We start from the raw sequence: 26,314 nt of genomic DNA, 5'->3' as shown, positions 1-26,314 counted from the left end.
CATTCAGTTCAATTATTTTTTCTTTTTTTTTACCACATATAATACGTGTTTTGCCAGGAGACGTTACAACGAATTGTTTCAGAGGGTTTCCTTCACACAGTTTGTGCTATTGTAAGTTTAGTTACGAACATAATATAGTTACCATCCATTTATTTGTATCCCTTCGTCATTCTTATGCCTTCATAAATATTAACCATTTCTTCTCTTTTTGATGTGAAATTTAAGTAGTATTCATTATCAAACTTAAATTCAAGCAGTATTCATTATTGAACATGTATATGAGCAATGAAAATTTTAATTTTAAATTACTACTACGTTAACTAATGTATACTTGGTAAACTCAGAGGCATTGCAACAATTAGTAAGTTAAATGTTTATGGTCAGTGTAGGTCAGTTTACCAGCAGAGAGTCAAAATTTTTGGAGTAAATGCAATTTTAAATCAAAAGTTTTCTGCAAAACTATACCATTGTAATGAACGAAACTGCTTCAGTAATAAGAATTTGTAAAAACTACCCCGTGAAGTATGGTAATTTTAGCATCTACTAGATGTTGTGGTCTGAAAGGAAGAAAAGAAAGGCATTTGTTTACGTTCGTTTACGCTAGGAGTAGCTTTAAAGGTAGTGCTGCCGCTCCACTTTATTACACGTCAAGGTGGTATGGCCCTTTGCTGCTAGCTGCAATCATTATTTACGTAAGAACTGGAAGACTGGTTGATGTGTTCCTAGAATGAAATTTTCACTCTACAGCGGAGTGTATGCTGATATGAAACTTCCTGGCAGATTAAAACTGTGTGCAGGAACGAGACTCGAACTGGGGACCTTTGCCTTTCGCGGGCAAGTGCTCTACCGACTGAGCTACCCAAGCACGACTCACGCCCCGTCCTCAGAGATTTACTTCTGCCAGTACCTCGTCTCCTACCTTCCAAACTTTACACAAGCTCTCCTGTGAACCTTGCAGAACTAGCGCTCCTGAAAGAAACATCCCGGATGCTGTGGCTAAGCCATGTCCCCGCAATATCCTTTCTTTCAGGAGTGGTAGTTCTGCAAGGTTCACAAGAGAGCTTCTGTAAAGTTTGGAAGGTAGGAGACGAGGTACTGGCAGAAGTAAATCTCTGAGGACGGGGCTTGAGTCGTGCTTGCGTAGCTCAGTTGGTAGAGCACTTGCCCGCCAAAGGCAAAGGTCCCCAGTTCGAGTCTCGGTCTGGTTGATGTGTTATTTGTAGATAACGTTTTTGTACTGACTAAAATCACGAATGTAAAAAGTAAATGAGGATTTAACAGTTATGAATCATTAATTTCCAGTGCTGCTTCAGATGCGTTGGACTGTGCAGTAGCTATTGTCGATGGTGACTGCACAATTGCGGAAGGGTCTGATGTCTTCGACGCCTGGATCAGTGGCCTTCGCAATGTATACAAGACCTTCTGCACTGCTGAGAAACAACTGCTAAGAGGTTAGTAAGCAACTAGAAGAGGTACAGTTATGATTGACACCACAAGATGCGATCATGTGAACGCAAATGTGTTGCTGAGAAAATCTAAATGAGTAACTTTTCACTGAAGTGCGCTTCATTTCATAAGGAAGCGCAGGTAAGTTCAGTAAATTTCAAAAGGAACTGTGAGCCACCATTGATTCTACACAGTTCTTTTGATCACAAATTTAATGTCAGTACAAAGCTTCAGTCTCTAAACAGAGACAAGGAAAAGATATCTTGCCTTTTATGCAGGATGCATAGTTTATAAAACAGCTTGAAGTTGATGTTAATAGGGATAACACATATACTGATAGCCTCGCACAGAAGGTAACCTGCAAAAGACTTCCAAAAACTGTATTTGAGGAATAAGGTGACAAATGAATGGCGTGTTGATGTAAGTCAATTACAGCACATAATAAGACGTTCAATTTATCCTTCTGCACTTTCTTTTTGAGGTAAATTTTCAGCATTACCTAGTTCCTTATTACATTTATTTTTATGAAAGACTATTCTTTTGTTCGTATAGAAGAATATAAATCTGAACAAAATGACCCACAGTGTAAATACGATTTTTATGATGTTATTGTATCTTTTCTCCAAAGGTGTAACGTTTTTATGTACTTGAATCATTATTTCGAGTATAGTACAATTAATTTTCTCTGCAACATATGATGATGCAAGCTAATATTATAAATAAAAATGAAGTACAATCTCCGTGAGAAATGGTCGTCTATATACAGAAACCAGTAACCATTCCCACCCTAACTACTCTGGCACTGGCTCGCTAGCGCTTACCATCAGGTGCTAATAAGAAAGTACTGTGGTTGCAGTGTATACCTACTAGTAACGAACCTACCAGCTATGCTCTTTCATACTCATTGGTTTAATTTCAAAATTGTCTGGAATGTCGTAAGGAACAAAACCAAGCTAATTCCATGGTTGCAGGGTAGATTGTCATGAACCTTAAAGAACTATGTTGATACACGTTTGAAATTACGTCTGTTTCACAGTCATGTATTATCATAACAAACGTCAATATGTAAAGTAACATAGTTAATTCATTTATCCACCATGTCACCAAGATGGAACCTTCAAAAATATAAGTCAAGGTTACATGAAATTTGGATGTTATGGGATACCAGTAAACGCGAAAAATAACGCAAAAAAGCTAGCAAAACACTGCATTCAAATTTCTATTATTTTACTTTGAAAACTTTTTCGTCACACAAGGGACACTCAGCAGGTCTTTCGGCACAAGATAGTGCGAAGTCCATTTCAGATGATACATTAGAAAGGAAGGATTAATCATCGCCACTTAAGTCGCCCTTTGAAGTAAACAGTAATTTTTGGAAGAGATCCTGTTTCTTCTTTTGACGTGAGGAGTCTGGTTTTTTGCGTTTTGTTTTCAGCATTAGAGGTTTGTTGGTTCTGGGGTGGGCTTAGCTCTATTTGGCCCGTGATTGGCGTTAGTATGGAGAATAGGTTGAAATATAGATGATGTTTCAATTTTTCTACCGTTTTTCGATACCTTGTTCTTCGGTGGCAGTGTCGATGTCTCCAGGGGAAGATCCAAAGTTTTCAGTGAAGAATGTGTTGGTGTGCAATAATACTTACCTGAAGATGAACAAGAAACAATTACATCAGAACACTTAGATGTTCCATATATCACGACATGGTAGCTTGTAAAAGCGTCTTTTCTGCCGCTAAAGAAAAAGTTAATAATTAGAAACCGGCCCATGCACAATAACTAGCATTCCTTGAATATGCATCACACTTAATCACAATGTCTAAAACAAACGTATATTAGTTGACAAAATTTTTTTGAAAACTTGGCTGCGGAAGTTTTACGAAACTGAAATACAAACCTTTTAACAGGGAACAACACAGTGGTGGCCGGAGATAGTTACTGCAGAACAAGGGATCCTTCAAAAGTAGTGAAAGAGTCTTCGGTACCTAACAGTGCAGAAATAGTGATGTTCCATATCGCCAGACTATTCCGTGATAGTCACATCTCCTCTACACTGAAATACTCAATGGAGTACACTGCATTTACAATAATCGCTTAACAGTATTTGTACTTAGGCCAGCTAAATGTAATGAAGTAGATTAATGTCAAAGGCATTATTAAGAAATAAAGATGCTGTTTCCTCAGTTACACTATATAACTACTGTTCATCTTCTATTTTTAGCTTAATATTTATGTGAGTACACCAGTATTTTTCAAAGAAAATGTTAACACAAATCTGCAAATACACTGTCTAATTTACAGTGTGCTACCGATCATCACACTAAGATAAAGTGAAGACTTACACTTGCCATGTGGTTAAAAGAAGATTTCAATACTTGACTCTCGATAATTAGACACTTTGTTGAATTAATTTTCTCTGAGACATGGACTGAATTTAATTTTGAATTGGTAGTGATTATCAACTTCTTGGATATGCTTGTTAGGTGTTCATTTAATATCCTTGCACCAGAGCATATTATTTCTTTCTGGACCCAAGACAAAGAGGCTAAGTTTCTACTGAAATCTGTGTCTCGTATTGTTGTTGAATAAACCACAGTTCAGCTGAATCTGAAAAATAGAAAAAAAAACACACATTAAGGAGTAAAGATACTGGGAAATGAATTTAAGAATTGCATGATCCTTGAATAGGTACATTTCAAGATGTGCAGTTATGTACTTTAAAAATGTTCTTTCAGAAAAAAAACTTTGTTTACTTTAAGTGTATTGCCTCATAAGGTTATTCCATATGACAACAAGAATTTTAATTATGCAGAGGAAACCGGCACATGACCTCTGCACCAACAGGAAAAGAAAGGAACTTCGCTAAAATACTCCCAAAACGACTTCAAAATTAGTTTATCTGTGTGTTAACTTAATTAAACTTGATACGATTGTAACTAAGTTTTTATTGGTCCTGTAACTTACCATTTGTACAACTATGTACTTCCATTTATTTATTTACTTTAAATAAAACTCTTTTTCAGTACATACATCGTGCACGAGATCTTGAATGGAAAATCTTTTCACATGTTAGTTTAACAAGTTTTTTATAACAAATTTGAAACCATATAATGAATAGGCTAGTTAAAAATTTGAATAATAGTTTGGTTTACGTACACTGTACACTTACAACTTATTTGTGTAATTAATACATTGGATTACATTTTTTATGCACAAGCTACAGTCAGACTGTGTAAAAGCAGTTTTACAGCGGATAGGACGTCACAGATTTTTAAAAGTATGTTTTTTTATGAAGATATTTTGTATTTCTGGGTAATATACAGTTTCGCTCCTGCGTGATATATAGATTTCTGACACCATGTGGTGATGCCATAAATAACATGTATGTCGTTATTGCCTGGTATCATGAACTTTTCGTTTTCAGTAAAAACGTTTTCCTTCTTTGGTCTGCTTCTTTGACATTCGGTGGTCAAAGTAGATGTCACATATTTTCGAAACTTTTTAACTGAACTTTGTCATCCAGAAACACGTTATGATATCAATACATTGGCTTGTTTGAAACATAGCTCTAGCGAGACTAGTCCACGTTGCTGCAGTGAAGGAGGAGTGTGTGCAGTCTGTGGCAAATGTGTCACTCGTAAACATCGCAATATTTGTGCTGTGTATCTTCATGAGAGTTGTGTTGCTTCAGCATGGTTCGGACAACAATAACTTACATTCAGAGGCTTCATATAGTCTCTGTAATGGAGCACGTAATGACACACATATATATATAATACACTCCTGGAAATTGAAATAAGAACACCGTGAATTCATTGTCCCAGGAAGGGGAAACTTTATTGACACATTCCTGGGGTCAGATACATCACATGATCACACTGACAGAACCACAGGCACATAGACACAGGCAACAGAGCATGCACAATGTCGGCACTAGTACAGTGTATATCCACCTTTCGCAGCAATGCAGGCTGCTATTCTCCCATGGAGACGATCGTAGAGATGCTGGATGTAGTCCTGTGGAACGGCTTGCCATGCCATTTCCACCTGGCGCCTCAGATGGACCAGCGTTCGTGCTGGACGTGCAGACCGCGTGAGACGACGCTTCATCCAGTCCCAAACATGCTCAATGGGGGACAGATCCGGAGATCTTGCTGGCCAGGGTAGTTGACGTACACCTTCTAGAGCACGTTGGGTGGCACGGGATACATGCGGACGTGCATTGTCCTGTTGGAACAGCAAGTTCCCTTGCCGGTCTAGGAATGGTAGAACGATGGGTTCGATGACGGTTTGGATGTACCGTGCACTATTCAGTGTCCCCTCGACGATCACCAGTGGTGTACGGCCAGTGTAGGAGATCGCTCCCCACACCATGATGCCGGGTGTTGGCCCTGTGTGCCTCGGTCGTATGCAGTCCTGATTGTGGCGCTCACCTGCACGGCGCCAAACACGCATACGACCATCATTGGCACCAAGGCAGAAGCGACTCTCATCGCTGAAGACGACACGTCTCCATTCGTCCCTCCATTCACGTCTGTCGCGACACCACTGGAGGCGGGGTGCACGATGTTGGGGCGTGAGCGGAAGACGGCCTAACGGTGTGCGGGACCGTAGCCCAGCTTCATGGAGACGGTTGCGAATGGTCCTCGCCGATACCCCAGGAGCAACAGTGTCCCTAATTTGCTGGGAAGTGGCGGTGCGGTCCCCTACGGCACTGCGTAGGATCCTACGGTCTTGGCGTGCATCCGTGCGTCGCTGCGGTCCGGTCCCAGGTCGACGGGCACGTGCACCTTCCGCCGGCCACTGGCGACAACATCGATGTACTGTGGAGACCTCACGCCCCACGTGTTGAGCAATTCGGCGGTACGTCCACCCGGCCTCCCGCATGCCCACTATACGCCCTCGCTCAAAGTCCGTCAACTGCACATACGGTTCACGTCCACGCTGTCACGGCATGCTACCAGTGTTAAAGACTGCGATGGAGCTCCGTATGCCACGGCAAACTGGCTGACACTGACGGCGGCGGTGCACAAATTCTGCGCAGCTAGCGCCATTCGACGGCCAACACCGCGGTTTCTGGTGTGTCCGCTGTGCCGTGCGTGTGATCATTGCTTGTACAGCCCTCTCGCAGTGTCCGGAGCAAGTATGGTGGGTCTGACACACCGGTGTCAATGTGTTCTTTTTTCCATTTCCAGGAGTGTATATATATATAAACACCCGATGATTCACAATAAATAATATTTTAAGGTACATAATGCCACAAAAAACATAACGATTTATGATACCACATATTGAAAAAATACAATTTTGTGTGACATTATAATTTTTACTGTACATGATTGGCACGCTATAACTGTTGTGGCTAGTGCTAGTTCGCCTCCCCTTAATATGAATTATAAAATTAATCATTCACAGGGTGAACAACAGATGGTAGCTCACTGTCCACTAACATACTTTGCTGCACCACGGATTTCTTCTTCCGTCAGAAATTGTTTTAGAGTTGCAACGGAAGTCTTCTCAGTTTTGACGCTTTGTAATTCTCTTGGTTATGTTTGTATTAATTTGATACTCACATATTAAGACCCTCTTTGAAAAATTTGAAACCTTTGTAAAAGGCACCGCAACTATCTTCTGTTCCTTGTCTTTTATGACCAGTGTATCCCGCTCTTTAGTAATCGGATGTGTCATGTAGTAAAATAAATGAATCTTAGTCTGTTGTTGCATTACAAAAGAGAAGTGAAACAGGGCTGTGACCTTAGATAAGACATAGTTCCTTTCCACTTGTCCAAGAGAGTTACCCTTACTGACATCGTGACTGCATGACTGCCTGTTTCGGACACAGAAAGAAAACTTCGACATTAATTGCTACTGATAAAATTTTTGACCAAATTAAAAAAAAAAGACGGGAGAGCTATTTTTCTCTGCAGATTATTACCAGTACTTTCTATATGCAACATTTCCGTGTGCACTGAAAAGTCACTTTCATGAGGATGAAAGCAACTGCCATCAGAAAACTCACGGCTCCTTCAGTTACCACAGTTACCATATCACACCTACTGTTTTGTGTGTGTGTGTGTGTGTGTGTGTGTGTGTGTGTGTGTGTGTGTTTGTGTGTGGGTGGGTGGGTGTGTTACAGAGAGAGAGAGAGAGAGAGAGAGAGAGAGAGAGAGAGAGAGAGAGATGGTGAGAAATATGGGCTGTAATGTTGGTACAGAAGGAAAATGGAGCAGAAGATGGCAGAAAAGGTATTTGTGAGGAAACATTAGTGTGAAGGGGACAGGTAGTATGCTGCCTAATGGAAACTGATTCCAGAGGCTTTTGATGTCGGAGCATATGAGGCAGGCGCATTTTCCTCGTGTGTAGATCGGGAGGGGGGAGGATAGTTGCTAAGAAACATTCACAATGCAGCAGGTACTGCAACAACTGATTTAGTCATTTGTGTTATTGTGTGTACCATGTTCAGCATTCAGTTGCTGGTTAGCGCTCGCTGTTCATGTGAGTTCACAGCTGATTAGTTGCCATACCCCTACAAAAAAGCCACTAATATTAATGTACAGAGAATGCTATGTGCTGTTTCTATAATTTGCTGGCCATTAAAGTTACAATACCACGGCAGTGGCATGCAGTATGTTTCAAACTGATTTGTGCTGTACTATATACTTGTCCATCAAGTGGTAAGGATTCGAGTACAACCACGCTATGTAAATAAAAGTAGATAAGGCAATGTCCTGACTCAAAGACTCACCATCCTCTAGCCTAAACCGCTAAGATAGGAACTTGTGATTTGGAGAGGGTGTTGAGCATATAATGTATGCATCTTTGAGAAATGATTTTTTGAAATTCAACCACTAATGCTATAAGGTAGGAGATGGTTTTCGAAAAATGTTGCTGTTAAGACAGTTTTGAAGCTAGATTTACGAAAATTGGTGTTTGGTTTCTCAGATCTAAAGAAATATTTATTTAAGCACTTTTGCAAATTTAGTTCCAATTGGGGTGAAATAGAGGGTGACATATTTTAAAAATAGATCATTATTAAAGAACTGCTGCAGTACTTTCAATGCTTCGTCTACGATCATTGTTACTTGATTTATTGGTTACAAATAAAAATGTGTTTCAATATTTTCGGAAAATCAGCATATAAGGGTGTGAAATAGGGTATTAAATGCTTTATGAACAAATTTCATTATGAAAGGATTTTTTAAAGCTAAATCTATTAAAATTTAAATTTGGATTTTCAGTTTGAAATAAAAAAATTCAAGTTCCTCTGTTTTTGGATATAGGGGATGAAAGGTTTAGTATAATTACGTCATTATAAAAGCATTTTTAAAGTTAAATCTATGAAAATTTTTGTGCGGCTTCCCAATCAGAAATAAAAAAGATATGTATTCCCCATTTTTAGAAACAAAACCCTTAAAGGGGTGAGACAGGGACGAAAATGTTTAAGAAAATATTATGTAAATTGTAAAACTAAATTTATGTAAATGGGTATTTCACTTGCCAGTTAGATATAAAGAAACATGTGTTAGGGGATGAAAGTTTCTATGGAAATATCACCACAAGAAAGCAAAAGGTGTCATTAACAAAAAAACTTGAACTCCAGCTACCAGAATCACTTTATAGTCAGAAATACACTCGTAAAAGGCAATGCTTCTATGGCCTTTATTAGCATGAAAAATTTATAAGGTGATTCAATAACGTGAAAAATCGATTAAAGAAAAAAGAAAAGAATCTGTGCAGACTTTACAGTCTACACGAGTCAGGTAATGAGCGCTAAGCTGCTTCTATGTATAAGCAAAGAGTATACACTTAGTTTCATTCATAAACCACTTTTCCATGTTGATTATTTGTGAGAAGTTCGTTTTATGCCTTGTGCAAGAAAAACAAATGCCTACCAGTATTTGTCAGAATTCAGCAGTGACGGGACTGTGGCATACCAAGACCGCCGTTTATCTTTCAGCGATACTGCTGTTTGCACCGGTTGGAATCTGACGTTTGCCGCCACAGTTGATATACTGTAGCATAAAGCTGAAACAGCATGTAATGATGTACCCATATGTCACCCAAGCCCAGTTGCTTGCTGGAGGTGGAACCTAAGTGTACTAAATTTCTTGCCCTGTATACCCGCAAATCACTTAAAATATAACCCTGCATATTTCCTACTATTGTGTATACACACAGTAAGGTATTTTTTTAGTTTTCTATTCTTCCCAGTGTTGCAGTGTAAAAGACCAGTAGGGAAGTTAAAAACCTGTTTCACATGAACAGTAGCATTAACAGCAGCGTTAACAGTGTGTACAGCCTGCAGCTGAGCTAAAACGTATTCTGATAAATTTCTGAAGCAGTGGATAATAAGCTATTCAGGATGGGCAGTACTTCCATTGCAGGAGAAAAAATTCCAAGTACTGCAGACAAATATTACTTAAAATGGTTTTTCTGCTTTCAAAACTTTGTCAGTTGTGGACTGCTAGAAACTGCTTTTCCTGCAAGTAAGTACTGGCTTACTATTTTATATCCATGTTATGTTACACTTCTCTCAATTGCATTTTCGTTCCGATATAATAAGTTAATTTTTGTTTCGTTTTTGAATATCTGAGGATTTTCAGTTACCTACTGGTGTATATTGGCAAAATGTTGAATACTTTTGTACCACTACATAAAATTCACAATGAAACGTAGAGAAGGATACGTAGCCTAATGAGGATTATGTTTGCTTGTAGCACTAGGATACTGATTAAACAGTTCATCATGAATTCACTCTTACTGATGACCAGAATCACTATTACAGATGGAATGTGGTAGTTTGCATGGTCAGGAATTCCTAAGACCCACTCTTCTTTAGGATGTTCACTTGTTAACTTTGCACAACATTATTTTTGCGTACTTCTGTAGCATATATGTCGTTTTTATCGTAGCTATATCGCTCCTGAAGATTACTTGCTATTGAAGATTGCCCCATAGAATGTGTGTGAAGTGTGCTAGCAGTCTGCCATGTAGACCAACACAGTGTGCGACATTTATGAGTACAAGGTGTTACAGGACATTTTTTAGACAACTGCTGCATAACCTAATGAGTTCAAATTACTAGCGATGAACGAAAGTAAGGATGTAACTGAAACAATCATTTCAACATGGTGAAGGATATGTGTAATCAGAATAAAATCACTCTGCAAACATCCCCCAGGCTATGGCTAAGCCATGTCTCTGCAATATCATTTCTTCCAGGAGTGCTAGTTCTGGAAGGTTCACAGAAGAGCTTCTGTGAAGTTTGGAAGGTGGGAGATGGGGTACTGGTGGAAGTGAAGCTTTGAAGAGGAGCCTTGCTTCGATAACTCAGTCTGTAGTGCTGTTGCCTGCAAAAGGCGAAGGTTCTGAGTTTGAGTCTTGGTCCGGTGCACAGGTTTAATCTGCCAGGAAGTCTTACATGTGTAACTGTTTTCTGTAATCTGGGTCTACTAGCTGATTGTGAAGGATCGTTGGGGTACAACTACAAGTAAGTCGTAAAAATGTGTCTCGCTGAAAGCCAGAGTCCCGGCCAGGTACACGCTGGATGGAAGAGCACTGCAAGGGCTGGTGACACACGGTCTGATAAAAGTTTCACAGGGGGCTGGAAGCGACATTTGGCAAGCTGTAAACTTCCATTGTGAGAAGTATGGAAAATAATGTTTTCTGAAAAGATAGAGATATGCAAGGGGATGTGGAAACACAAGGCAGTCTGAGAGAGAAGAAGCTGTTAGATCAAAAGGAGCCCAGCAGTAACTGATGTTTAAATTTTGTTGGGGAGTCCAAGATTGGTTCACGATAATTATTTTTTGTAGCGAGGATGAAGACACGCAAGTAGGTACATGCAGCTGCTTTCATTTGCTGAAACATCGAACAAACCTCATTGTAGAGGAGAGTTTCTGCTTTCTGCCTCATTCTTAGAGAGAAATGTATATCACCGGTTAGTCACAGCAGATTTTTTAGGAGAAGGGAGACTGTTTCTATCTTCATAAGTTTTTCGTTGATCACAACCCAAAAGGTCTAGTTGATTGGTTAAAGAGAATTCAGTGCCGGCAAAACCAGTAAGATTTTGGGAATGAGAGGGGATATACACTTCGTCTTAAATATTCAAGGCGAGAGACACCTTTGTCCTAGAAATGCAGTGAGAACTTCAGCATCTGAATTTTAGAACGATGGTAATCATGAGACGCACTTGTGTGCATCATGAAGAGGACACCAAGTCATTCATTTCGAGTTAGTTTTGCTTTTCTCAATTAATTCACATAATCAGCTAGCTGAAGTGAGCATGTGATTAGGCTAAGTAACTAGTGGTTACATGGACTTTTCAGGATCTTTTCTCTTTACTCTCTTAACTAATTCAGGAGTTAGTGACAGTTTATAGGGACATAACTAATTGTCCTCTCCCCCATGAACCATGGACCTTGCAGTTGGTGGGGAGGCTTGCGTGCCTCAGCGATACAGATGGCCGTACCGTAGGTGCAACCACAACGGAGGGGTATCTGTTGAGAGGCCAGACAAACATGTGGTTCCTGAAGAGGGACAGCAGCCTTTTCAGTAGTTGCAGGGGCAACAGTCTGGATGATTGACTGATCTGGCCTTGTAACATTAACCAAAACGGCCTTGCTGTGCTGGTACTGCGAACAGCTGAAAGCAAGGGGAAACTACAGCCGTAATTTTTCCCGAGGACATGCAGCTTTACTGTATGATTAAATGATGATGACGTCCTCTTGGGTAAAATATTCCGGAGGTAAAATAGTCCCCCATTCGGATCTCCGGGCGGGGACTACTCAAGAGGACGTCGTTATCAGGAGAAAGAAAACTGGCGTTCTACGGATCGGAGCGTGGATTGTCAGGTCCCTTAATCGGGCAGGTAGGTTAGAAAATTTAAAAAGGGAAATGGATAGGTTAAGGTTAGATATAGTGGGAATTAGTGAAGTTCGGTGGCAGGAGGAACAAGACTTTTGGTCAGGTGATTACAGGGTTATAAATACAAAATCAAATAGAGGTAATGCAGGAGTAGGTTTAATAATGAATAAAAAAATAGGAGTGCGGGTTAGCTACTACAAACAGCATAGTGAACGCATTATTGTGGCCAAGATAGACACAAAGCCCATGTCTACTACAGTAGTACAAGTTTATATGCCAACTAGCTCTGCAGATGATGAAGAAATTGATGAAATGTATGACGAGATAAAAGAAATTATTCAGGTAGTGAAGGGAGACGAAAATTTAATAGTCATGGGTGACTGGAATTCGTCAGTAGGAAAAGGGAGAGAAGGAAACATAGTAGGTGAATATGGATTGGGGGGAAGGAATGAAAGAGGAAGCCGCCTTGTAGAATTTTGCACAGAGCATAACTTAATCATAGCTAACACTTGGTTCAAGAATCATAAAAGAAGGTTGTATACCTGGAAGAATCCTGGAGATACTAAAAGGTATCAGATAGATTATATAATGGTAAGACAGAGATTTAGGAACCAGGTTTTAAATTGTAAGACATTTCCAGGGGCATATATGGATTCTGACCACAATCTCTTGGTTATGAACTGCAGATTGAAACTGAAGAAACTGCAAAAAGGTGGGAATTTAAGGAGATGGGACCTGGATAAACTGAAAGAACGAGAGATTGTACAGAGTTTCAGGGAGAGCATAACGGAACAATTGACAGGAATGGGGGAAAGAAATACAGTAGAAGAAGAATGGGTAGCTCTGAGGGATGAAGTAGTGAAAGCAGCAGACGATCAAGTAGGTAAAAAGACGAGGGCTAATAGAAATCCTTGCGTAACAGAAGAAATATTGAATTCAATTGATGAAAGGAGAAAATATAAAAATGCAGTAAATGAAGCAGGCAAAAAGGGATACAAACGTCTCAAAAATGATATCGACAGGAAGTGCAAAATGGCTAAGCAGGGATGGCTAGAGAACAAATGTAAGGATGTAGAGGCTTGTCTCACTAGGGGTAAGATAGATACTGCCTACAGGAAAATTAAAGAGACCTTTGGAGAGAAGAGAACCACTTGTATGAATATCAAGAGCTCAGATGGCAACCCAGTTCTAAGCAAAGAAGGGAAGGCAGAAAGGTGGATGGAGTATATAGAGGGTTAATACAAGGGCGATGCACTTGAGGACAATATTATGGAAATGGAAGAGGATGTAGATGAAGATGAAATGGGAGATACGATACTGCGTGAAGAGTTTGACAGAGCACTGAAAGACCTGAGGCGAAACAAGGCCCCGGGAGTAGACAACATTCCATTAGAACTACTGACGGCCTTGGGAGAGCCAGTCCTGACAAAACTCTACCATCTGGTGAGCAAGATGTATGAGACAGGTGAAATACCCTCGGACTTAAAGAAGAAGATAATAATTCCAATCCCAAAGAAAGCAGGTGTTGACAGATGGGAAAATTACCGATCAGTTTAATAAGTCACAGCTGCAAAATACTAACGCGAATTCTTTACAGACGAATGGAAAAACTGGTAGAGGCGGACTTCGGGGAAGATCAGTTTGGATTTCGTAGAAATGTTGGAACACGTGAGGCAATACTAACCTTACGACTTATCTTAGAAGAAAGATTAAGAAAAGGCAAACCTACGTTTCTAGCATTTGTAGACTTAGAGAAAGTTTTTGACAATGTTGACTGGAATACTCTCTTTCACATTCTAAAGGTGGCAGGGGTAAAATGCAGGGAGCGAAAGGCTATTTGCAATTTGTACAGAAACCAGATGGCAGTTATAAGAGTCGAGGGGCATGAAAGGGAAGCAGTGGTTGGGAAGGAAGTGAGACAGGGTTGTAGCCTCTCCCCGATGTTATTCAATCTGTATATTGAGCAAGCAGTAAAGGAAACAAAAGAAAAATTCGGAGTAGGTATTAAAATTCATGGAGAAGAAGTAAAAACTTTGAGGTTCGCCGATGACATTGTAATTCTGTCAGAGACAGCAAAGGACTTGGAAGAGCAGTTGAACGGAATGGACAGTGTCTTAAAATGAGGGTATAAGATGAATATCAACAAAAGCAAAACGAGGATAATGGAATGTAGTCAAATTAAATCAGGTGATTCTGAGGGAATTAGATTAGGAAATGAGACACTTAAAGTAGTAAAGGAGTTTTGCTATTTAGGGAGTAAAATAACTGATGATGGTCGAAGTAGAGAGGATATATAATGTAGACTGGCAATGGCAAGGAAATCGTTTCTGAAGAAGAGAAATTTGTTAACATTGAGTATAGATTTAAGTGTCAGGAAGTCGTTTCTGAAAGTATTTGTATGGAGTGTAGCCATGTATGGAAGTGAAACATGGACGATAACTATTATGGACAAGAAGAGAATAGAAGCTGTTGAAATATGGTGCTACAGAAGAATGCTGAAGATAAGGTGGGTAGATCACGTAACTAATGAGGAGGTATTGGATTGGGGAGAAGAGAAGTTTGTGGCACAACTTGACTAGAAGAAGGGATCGGTTGGTAGGACATGTTTTGAGGCATAAAGGGATCTCAAATTTAGCATTGGAGGGCAGCGTGGAGGGTAAAAATCGTAGAGGGAGACCAAGAGATGAATACACTAAGCAGATTCAGAAGAATGTAGGTTGCGGTAAGTACTGGGAGATGAAGAAGCTTGCGCAGGATAGAGTAGCATGGAGAGCTGCATCAAATCACAACAACAACAACTAATTGTATTATTTCTTCTCCAATACCATCCTCCCATGGCAAGGTAGTAGGGTGTATCTTTTATAACGTATTTGAACCTTGTGCACTTAAGTATTAGAGTCAAGTCAAGGAAACTTACTAATAAACAGGATTTTATTATGATCTTTAGTTTTATTTCATACTTCGATGAGACTTTTTCTCATTGTATCTATGTAAGCTATCGTATCCATATCTCATGTTTAATTGGGACAAACCTGTTTAAATGTTCTAAGTTTGCGCTGTGACCTTGTCTTAACGTCTACCACGAGCTTACGGAGAGCGATCTCATTGCTGTGTAGGTCACTGGGTTCACATTTTGTCAGTATCACAGGTGGAAATTAAATGGTCGAACTGAGTCTCGCCGAAGCAGGGACATTAGATTTTGGATAATGTGTCCACATGATGCTTATGTTGCTGCCACCTCAGTTTGTTATCCATGATAACATGGCTTCTCGTGCTTATTGTCATGTAAAAAAAGCTTTTCACACATTCATCTTCCTATTTTATAGCTGAAACATAAATTTTCTCTGTTAGATGATATGACACTAGTAAGAAAACTATAGTTCGGATTCGAATACATTTCTTACATTGAGATGAGAAATACTTCTTATGCCGTTAGAAACAGAATGTATTACAACTGTCAAACGTTCATCAGATTTTGTGGAGATGTTTATTACATAATGTTTATCAATTGATTTGTTATGACCAGACGAAATTACAATGGTCTGGCTGCAACTGTGGGTCCTTTTGTTGCTCTGGGAGATAGCTCATCGAAACTACAACACATGAAATATTATTGTTTTTGATAATTGTAAAAGGAAAGTTATTTAAGATAGGCTGAAGATGCCAAATGAAGGAGAAACAGGTTGTTACTGAAAGGAAAAGTGCAACCAAGACTCTTTTTTTTTAAATATTAAATATTAGTACACTTTATTACATCAGGGATAAAAAGATTTACTTAACTTGATACAATTCTTTTCCACAGGACCGCTCGAAAATTTTCACAAACTCTTCTCTTGAAGTGCAATGTTAAACTTTTACAAGAAATGAATGTCTATCTGAGATTTGAATAATACTTTAATCCTGTTTGATGATGTTGGCTACTTTGGCCGAAGTCACGAACTCGGGCAGAGCGTTTTCCTGGTCGGCTCTGTATTGACCACTGTGGCCGGCCGCGGTGGTCTCGCGGTTCTAGGCGCGCAGTCCGGAACCGCGCGACCGCTACGGTCGCAGGTTCGAATCCTGCCTCGGGCATGGATGTGTGTGATGTCCTTAGGCTAGTTAGGTTTAAGTAGTTCTAAGTTCTAGGGGACTGATGACCACAGCAGTTGAGACCCGTAGTGCTCAGAGCCATTTGAACCATTTTTTTGACCACTGTGTGAGGGTGGTGGTGTGCTGAGAGAGAGGTGTGGCTTCAGGGTCGCCTTCCATTTGCAGTTGTGTACTGCAGCGAGACCTGGCCAACGTCTGTGGGATTGGTGTGCGTTGATGACTTTGGTGTGGCACTATGGTCTCTGGACACTACCACATGATTAAACTTTGATGTCATTCAGAACTGAAGGCCATCTTCAGCATCAGTACATATGTGGCTTCCACATGCGCAAATATACTCTTTTACTCACTCTGACATCCGAATAAATAGCCCCTGAATCTCATTTTGAACGTTTTCGCGCACACAGTATCAGTACAGGAATATTGTTGGCTGGAGGCTGGTACGAAAGATGATGCATCTCACCACGTCCCGAGGATGTCGTTTGGATGACAACTCAGGGGACCAGACAGGCGAGTCAAGAATCCATACATTTCTCGAGGCATCGGTGTGGGATACTGCATTGATGGATCTTGCATTATCCTGTTGTAAAATACCATTTGGAACTGTCTTCATGAAAGGATATGACAACAGGTTCCACCATTCTTGTCAAAGCTGTAGGCATTCAGCCTCCTTGCAGCAGGTACCAAAAACCAGTCCTGTTCTGATATACAATAGCTCCATATAGAGAATTGCTGTGATAGTTGACATGATCTTCTGTAGACGCCTTTACATTGATCTTACTTTAAATTTTTTGTTTTATTATCGCTGTTGTTTGTTTCTTGTGTATGTAAACAGATTCTGCTAGTAATTTTCGTGCGTGTCTGTATTGAATGTGATCCTCTATACTAAGAACATCATGCCTTACTTCGAATGATTGTATTCCATTAAGTGCAATGTGGCAATACACGTCTACAAAACATACTTTCGTGAAACGACGGTGTTAGTAACTGAACTTTCTGAAGTATGTAAAGGAGACTTGGATTCGAATGCCACATTGTGAAACTTTGATTTATTAATCATTACAACAATCTTCACAAAATCTATTTCTTATAAAAAATTATAATTCTGCCGTTTCATTAGTTACCGAAATTGTAAAGAAGTAATGACTCTATAACTCTGAGTGAGAATCATGTGAGAAGATAATTTGCTCAATCTCGTCTCGACAGTCAAACTGACTCGAACCAACAAAGAACCATCACACATGAAAATTTGTCTGTTTCAAAGTCATCACAAATTTCGAGCGAGACTGCAACGACAAAATTACCTGAATATCTTCACACTTTTCAAATCAATCTTAACAAAATGATATTTCCAAAAAGCAACATCCCCTGTGTTTTATTAGTTACTTCCAGACTGCTCTGCAGTGTGATCAACAGCTGACTCTGCCACTAGCTTCTCACTGAATGCTGTGCTGGCAACGACGGTGATATAGACAACCAAAGATCACACTGGAACCCCTGTGGCGTAACATATCGACTGCTACTTCTGTTTGAAAAATGTACAGTGCACACACATCGAATAAAAAGAGAGCTCTCATCACTTCCATCGAATACCAAAAAGCTTAGTTCTTCGATTTTATCACCAAAAACATAAACATTTCAGAATGCCACCCAGCCTCCCGGCTCACTCTTACTGCACCATGCAAATTCTCCATTGTCTGTGGAAGGCATCAGCTTCAAATGACTGCATGTAATCTCGAGATCTCAACCCAGCGTCCAACAACCTGTTCCCTACGGCTTCTTGGTGACGCTGTGCCTGTAAACTCTGCCCGAATTTCAGGGGTTGTCGTCCATCTGTTCACAAGAGCCAGCTGAACAATGCTAGGTTCTTCTTATGGTGTAGACCTTCTGGAAGGAACCATGCCTGTTCTTCTAGAGACACAGTTGTCCTGAGTCTATCTCGTCACCGATCGTTCTGGAGTCACGCCGCTGTAGCCAGCAGTCGGTGCAGTCGGTTGGTGTGATGCTCCCATCTCCCTCATGCCATTGATTAGAGCTTGCTCAAAGTCTAAAAGATGGCGATAAGGTGCACGTGCTTGTCCTCTTTCTCCGTTGCGTTGCGATCTCCATCTAAGAAGTTCCAGCAACGTTAGACACACACAGTAGGTGTCAGGTACTCACATCGTTCTTCGTTTTCAGGAACGGCTTTTTTCTGCACTACAAATAAGCTCTCATTAGGACGAAATTTTATCAACATGCCTCCCAAGCATGGAAATACTGGAGTATCCATCCGTAATCATGCACAAAAGACATTATTGCTATAACGCAATCCATCTGAGTCAATGCATTACATTACCGTCAGCTGGAGTAACATTGGACAACTTTTCCATCTTCTTTGACATGTTAAGCACTGGTTAGTTGACAGGGTACTGGTAAATCGTAGTATAATATATTTTTTTAATATCTGCCCCTCATGTGCGACTAAATCAATGGGATGTTATCATATTTTGCAAACTGTTTACGCGCAAAATAAATTTTCAAAAAACTGAGATGACTTTGTCCCACATATCCTAATCTGTTCACACTAAACTAAAAAATTCACCAGTTCCATGTTAAACCCACCAAAAATGATCGTACATTTGAGTGTCACACCAAAGTTCATTGAATTATCTCTTTCCTAAAGCTGAGGTAAGCAACTAAAATTTAGAGAGGTAAAATGAACTAGAAAATACATAATTAGCTTACTTCTAGTAAGTCAGTCTTTTGAAATAATGACGCAGTTTAAATGTTAACAAACCCGATTAGAAATAGCTATCCAGGATAGGAACAGTAAATGCGTTTGTTATAGAAATTTTTTGGGTTGGTTCATTCTGCACAACATTCTCCAATAACACATCTTTTATAGCTATTCTAAGACTTCCACTCGTATCATCTCAGCTTCATGTTTGCTCATTGGCAAGCGTTCAAGAGTCTTTTGGCTCTAATAATACAATTCCACACTTTTAAAACTCGGAGACAAAGTTTTGGACAATGCTCCGTTTTAGGCCCTGCATCAATTCATTTAATAGCACAAGAAAAACATGTCAGTATGATGGGAAAGATTTTTGGTTTAAAGGGTATAACGTTTTTAAAATAAATCCTGGTAAGTAACAAAATAGACAAAACCTTAGCCTAAAATTATCTGAGCCAAAGTTAGCATCAGAACACAGGACCACGTTATCCAATTGCGAAATGTAGTTTGTATATCGAACCACAATGAAGATTAATAAATTTATTGTTTTATACTTCAATCTAAACAAATGAACGACTAACAAATACACCTTAGAAACATTAATATAGATTTCTGTCAAATGAACAGATGAATGTTGGAAGACCACTGTACTACCTTCACTAACAGCCCTGTCACATAACAGGTACGGCAGCAGCGGCAAATCCGTGAACTACAGAAATAATGCAAATGCAACGTAGCTGTTACCTGTCGCTTAAGGCAAGAAACATCCATTTTTGTTGAGCTTCTTGGCATAGAAACTTTTTTTCCACCAATGTTATCTGCAAAGTGCCAGTGCCACAGCAGCCGATTACACTTGTTTAAATGTGATATTGTAGTAATAAGGAACAATGAGAAAATTTACCAAACATAATATGAAACTGTGTCTAACTTAGAATTTCTTTTCCAGTTCTGGTTGCAGCTCCTAACTGTTGGAACAGCATCTTTTTCTTAAAATGCGTTGAGAGGACAATAAGAGTGAACAGTACCGTGGACTTGATGAGAGTGCCGCTGGATCTGGCTATGTGCAAGTAAGTGGACTACTTCTTGTATGACACTGAGTGGGTTTCTCTTGTGAAACACATAATATGTATCTATAGAGCTCAAATGTCTATGTACAGGACAAATTGCTCCCTGTCTAATATGATCATTAGCGCTGATTGTAAATTATATAACTGGTTTCAAAAATTCAGGTTAATTATTAAAGCTGTGGCCTATGTGGCACTCCTTTACTTAATTTTTAACGCCCAGGGTTTCCTAATTTGCGCCATGATGTTGTCTGGCATAATGCTAAATATTCTGCACGAGTATGTAAAATTCTCTAGACAGGGATACATCTTTATTTACAGTTTTTCCTAAATTGACCGTTGTTAATGTGTACAAATACTATTTTCGAGAAAACGTATTGGCACATAAGTGCAAGAATTCCAGGGTCTTTAAAGAATCATATGCAAAATTTTCGATTAACAACTTTACACAATATTGATACAACGCAGTTTTACAGAGTACTAGTTTTTTGACATAAGTAGCTTTTGCCGAGAAAATAATACTACAAGACAATAATGAGTAAAAGTAAGTAAAACGCATGAGAAATGCCATTTGCAGGACAACAGGGCGAGAATATTTCGAAGTGAAAAGCAGCAGATTTAAGATTTTTGGTTGACTTATCCATATTGCTGGCGCTAACTCGGTTTAATATCTGGATGGCCGGAAATTTCGCTCGTGGAGTTTCATTTAATATGTGCCCTATGACCTGAATTGCTGCTCCTTGCAAATAGTTTTTATTTGTCTAGTATTGCAAAGTTTTTCTAAGACTGTAAGACTGAGAATTAAGCTGTTTGCTGTGAATTAGTTGCAAGCATATTCCATTACGCTCCTGGTTGTGTAAGTTATGAATGAGTTTCAGCTCTTTACGTAAAATGTGCAGTAACATAAACTGTAGTGTGATGGTTTACTTCACAGCTACATAACAGAAGAAAAAGGATAATTGTCTCCTCAGACACAATAAGTTATGCCTTAAAATAGATAACAGTAGTTGCCATAAGATGTCCCCAACGGCTCTATTCTTGCTTCTCTTCTCTTTCTGTTTTATGTCAATAATTTGAACATTAACATCAGTTCTGTTTGTACATAGTCCCTCTTTATTAACTGAAAATTGCCAGGCAGAAAAACAACCCTGCTTGCCTCTTTAATAAACTTGGTTGTCTAGGAATGTGGTTACAATTTTGCTCGTTAAGCGCTGTGGTTCTCTTATGTTCTGAAGGAAGACTTCAATTTCCTCTAATACTTGTAGGATGTATCCTCTAGGAGCTTTCGTAAAATTTCAAAATTATCTTGTATATGATCTATTTTTACGTATATCGGTCTTCACATGACTACCGATAGCACTCTCCTACCTATAATATGAGTGCTCCCTAAATCTAATAGTGAAGTGTATTCCCGTTTGGACAACACAATTTATTATCCTCCCGGCAGTTTATTTTATAAACACTAGAATCCACGAATTTATTACGTTTCTTGCCGATTCTGTGCCGTATTCTCACTCCAAAGATTCTTTTGATGTTAAAGCTCATTTTCACTTCAGCTTTTTCAAACCTATGTGCGATTCGTTCGTACTGTTCCCCACTGCAGTACGCCACTGCTACGTGTTTATTACCGCGACCACCCTTTTTACAGTCATCAGTTCCCTTTTGTTCTTTCAGCTTGTTGAATATTTTTTTCACATCATTCACATTTTATCCGTTGGCTCACATGACACGCCTCATTATACTCAGCTGTTTCTCAATGTCGTCAGTTTCATGTTGAAACTTAAGAAACGTGTGGGTCGCTGATCCATGATAGGCCCATTTGTACTATTTGGGTGGCTCGAGTTAATGTTTGTAATTATATCAGTGTTCGTAGGTTTCCTGAACACTCTAAGCAAAGATCTACCATTTTTTTTTTTGTCACAGAGACATTTAGTGAAACATGCTATTCTCTTTCTCGAACTCTACTATATACTCAATTTTGTATGCATTGCACTCATTTTATTCGGCTATAATGCAGACGTTACCCCGATGACTCCTGTAGACCAGTATGACGTCGTCAACATATGTTGTATAACAGATAATTTAGTCAAATATGTGCGGATTTGAATAAAAAAAGCCGTTCTCTACTTCATTAATAAAAAATATCAGTCAGAGTTCCTGCTAAACTATTTCCTATGGCTAACCGTTTTTTCTGATAAAATATTTTGTCATTAAATGTGAAATAGTTAAAAGACAGACACAATTTTAAAGTTCCATAAGCTCAAGGCACTCACTGCAACTAACCTTTCTCTTTACACGTTCAAGATATCACTGATTGGTATGTTTATATATAAGTTTTCTGTATCAAAGGAATCAAGAGTTGCACCTTCTGGAATCTCAGTATCTTTTACCAAGTAGGCGAATTCGTAATTACTTTTCATATTAAATGGTCTTTCAAAAGTGTGAAACGAATTCTCTTATTACATCTCCCATGAATTTTATAATTAAGACATGACATATTGTTACTTATTGGCTGAATAAGAATATAATTTATATATAGTTTATCTTGTGCTCTTAGTTCTGGAATAACTGTGTTAATTTTGATAAATATCTTTTTATATCTATAGCCATAGAACAAGAAATTACTCCTGGAAACTTTGATTACATTTTCTTAAACCTCTACGACATTATCATTGAAAAATTTCGTTGGTTTTTTGTACATAATCATCGTACATGAGTATGATGAAATTGCTCTTATCTGCCTGTTTTATTGAACATCTGTGTTGTTACAGATTAATATTTGATTTTTTTACTGAATCTGACCCTTTTATGTCTTCTTGTTGACACCTATAAAGCTTAGTCACATTACATGCGTTTTTGACTTCTGCGATAGTAGTCTTCATTAGTTTTAAATCTATTTGAGCATTTATTTTAACCTGAAACCCTTTGTTTTTCAATCAATTTTCTGCTTTAATCTTGTCAATGTCGGTATGGTTTACTACCCTTCAAAAAACTGATATGAAACACTTTGTCTAGCTTCGTTAGTATTTCCAAAACGCGTCCACAATCTGTTTTTTGTTGCTACGTGCTTATTTTGTAGACGTTAACTTGAATTTTAGTTGAGAAGTATAATTGCTCTTAACGCCGTCCAAAGACAGCAGATTATTATACAAGGTAGGGGGCCTCACTAAGCTGCTCTATTCATGGTAAAAGTGTACAGATGAATTGACGAGGTACAGGGTCTTGAGGTCCTACATGTGCTATGTCTTCGTTTTGTTCTATGCTAATTGTAGCGATCAAGACGGATAATTATTTGACCGATTTAATCTGCAAACTGTGTTGTGAATCCTATCAACAAAATTAGGTAACTTTGCATTTGATGTGCAAATATTATCCAGTACCACAAATATGGTTCAAATGGCTCCAAGCACTACGGGGCTCAACTTCTGAGGTCATCAGTCCCTTAGAACTTAGAACTACTTAAACCTAACTAACCTAAGGACATCACACACATCCATGCCCGAGGCAGGATTCGAACCTGCGACCGTAGCGGTCGCGCGGTTCCAGACTGTACGCTTAGAGCCGCTCGGCCACTCCGGCCGGCCCACAAATATGAACACAGATAAAATTCTACATCACTGTAATTTCAGACCAGTCATAAGGTATGGCACTGCCTTTAGGAGAAAGCTAGCAATTTCTTTCTTTCTTTCTTTCCTTCGCTGACGCCATAGTCCCGCAGCAATCGCAGGGTCGGTGTGGTTACAACGGATTTGGCAGTGTTAGTGCTAGAGATGGCCGCCACCCCGTGCCCCCCAGGACGGAATCAGTGTACCCCAACTGTCTGCTACTAGTGTAATCCATGGAATAGTGTCAAAGTGTTTCAAATGTCTGCGACGCGTGTAACTGAGGCGGAACATGAGGACCACCGCGGTATTCACCTAGCAGGATGTGGAAAACCGCCTAAAAACCACATCCAGGCTGGCTGGCACAACGGCCCTCGTCGTTAATCCGCCGGGCGGATTCGATCCGTGGCCGGCGCGCCTACCCGAGTCCAGGAAGCAGCGCGTTAGCGCTGTCGGCTACCCTGGCGGGTTAGGAGAAAGCTAGTAATATATCGGGTTATTCGAGGTCCAGAAAAGCAAGAGACGTCAGTGATCATTATGCAGGGTGAAAACTATTTAAACCGACAAACTCTGGGAGGTTGTAGGGGACATAAAAACAAATATTTTTCCCTAATGTCATTTTTTCCTATGAGGATTATTTAAACCGGTGGAGGCCGTATTACGATCTTCAGTTGTTAGAGGGCGTATTACGCTCTTCAGTTGTAGGCAACTGCTGTCCACCAGTATTTAAACCGGTAGAGGAAGATTTCTCTGGCGACAAATTAATTAAACCAACAAAAAAGTCCAGAAGGGCATATCTGGGGATCGAGCATGCCATGGTACAGGTCCACCTGTGCCAATCTACGTTTCTGGGAACCTTTGGTCCAGGAATCGACGCACACGACGACTGAAATGTGACGGCGCCCTGTCATGTTGGACTCGATGAGCGCTAGTAACTGTGGCATGTGGGTTGTCCTCATTCCAAACATGCGGATTGTGCATGTTGGAGACTCCATCACGCCCGAATGTTGCTTCATCGGTAAACAACACAGAGGATGGAAATGTAGGATGCATTTCACAGTGTCGCAGGTACTACTGCGAAAACTGTGCTCTGGGTGGATAATCAACTGGTTCCAGGTTGTGGACACGCTGTAAGTGAAAAGGACGTCACAATTCCTCTCGAAGGATTGTTCTTACATTCGTCTGATTCGTCTCCATGTCACGTGCAATTCTACGAGTGCTGATTGAAGGAGCCCGCTCCACATGCTGCAAGACAGCTTCCTCAAATTGCAGCGTTCTTACCGTGCGACGGCGTCCCTGTCCAGGTAATCAGCTAAATGACTCGGTCTCACGCAGACGTTGGTACACAGCAGCAAAGGTCGTATGATGCGGGATACTGCGATTAGGATATTGTTGTTGATACACGCGCTGTGCAGCTCGTCCGTTGTGGTGCGCTACGTAGTACGCACCAACCGTATCAGTGTACTCACTCCAGGTGTATCGCTCCATTAGTAAACAGAGACAGTGCACTACTACACTGGTGGACAGCAGTTGCCTACAACTGAAGAGCGTAATACGCCCTCTAACAACTGAAGAGCGTAATACGGCCTCCACCGGTTTAAATAATCCTCACAGGAAAAAATGACATTAAGGAAATATATTTGCTTTGATGTCCCCTACAACCTCCCAGAGTTTGTCGGTTTAAATACTTTTCACCCTGTAGTGCTTTCAATTTGAAAGTGCTTTCCATAAAGTAAATGAATGTAGTCATTTGCAACGATACGTTGCTTGGTATTTGAAACTGGGTTAATGTTTTTGTCCTGTTTTACAGCCAGATAGCGGTTGCAGCTTCTGCCTGCAACGTGAAGGCGACTCGGCCGTCAGAACTGTGCGAAGCGCCGCAGGGAGCCATAAGCGAGGCCATCCACTCGTTCTTCACGGGAACCAAGTGCGGCGTCCCGTGCGTCTCTTCAGCGACGATGGTTCTGCCGCACGCACTTTCTGTGGCTTGTTTGACCTGCTACCTGTGTGTGATCTCAGCAATGCTGTTTCACCTGTAGCTCAGATGAGCAACGCATTTACTTGAACTCTGCTGCAGGTAACCGCAGGCTTACAGGGAGCAGAGGCGAGGATGGAAAGCTACCGCTCTCACACTTGTATATTCCTGCTGGAATATTCTACCTATCTATATCCGAATCCCGCTCCAGCTACTGCCGGATCTGGGTGCTGATGAGTCCTCTCCATTTGGCTCGGTCCTCCCACCACTTTTCTTCCTCTACTTGCTGCCAGGTCACACCTCTCCTTCTACACATATTCTCACTCCCACTTTCCACCGTGTTCTTGGCCGCCCTATAGGCCTTTCCCCATCCATCTTTAATTCTTCCATAATTTTGGGGAGTCTCTGCCCATGCATCCTCTTAACATGCCCATACCATCTTAATCTCTTTCTTTCAATTTCTTCTCTCATACTTTCTTGTTTAAGGTCCTTTCTAATCTCTACATTCCTTACTCTGTCCATCCTTGTTTTTCCCTTAACCGCTCTCAGAAATTTCATTTCCCCTGCT

The 26,314-nt window shown here is 40.1% G+C and overlaps 1 protein-coding gene across 1 annotated transcript in view; it reads left to right on the top strand.

Moving 5' to 3' along the window:
• Positions 1-26,053, top strand: part of LOC124717271 — a 54,466-nt gene extending 28,413 nt beyond the window's left edge. Inside the window, exons 3-5 of the mRNA XM_047244084.1 lie at positions 1,303-1,451; positions 20,052-20,172; positions 25,582-26,053. Coding sequence (XP_047100040.1) covers positions 1,303-1,451; positions 20,052-20,172; positions 25,582-25,810 — 499 coding nt within the window. The 3' untranslated portion in view covers positions 25,811-26,053. The remainder of the gene's footprint in view (positions 1-1,302; positions 1,452-20,051; positions 20,173-25,581) is intronic.
• Positions 26,054-26,314: the final 261 nt, after the last annotated feature.

This window comes from Schistocerca piceifrons, chromosome 9, assembly GCF_021461385.2.
Source record: "Schistocerca piceifrons isolate TAMUIC-IGC-003096 chromosome 9, iqSchPice1.1, whole genome shotgun sequence".
Taxonomy (NCBI): Eukaryota; Metazoa; Arthropoda; class Insecta; order Orthoptera; family Acrididae; genus Schistocerca; species Schistocerca piceifrons.
The sequence above is the reverse complement of the archived record's forward strand: the minus strand, read 5'-3'. Positions and strand labels throughout refer to the sequence as shown.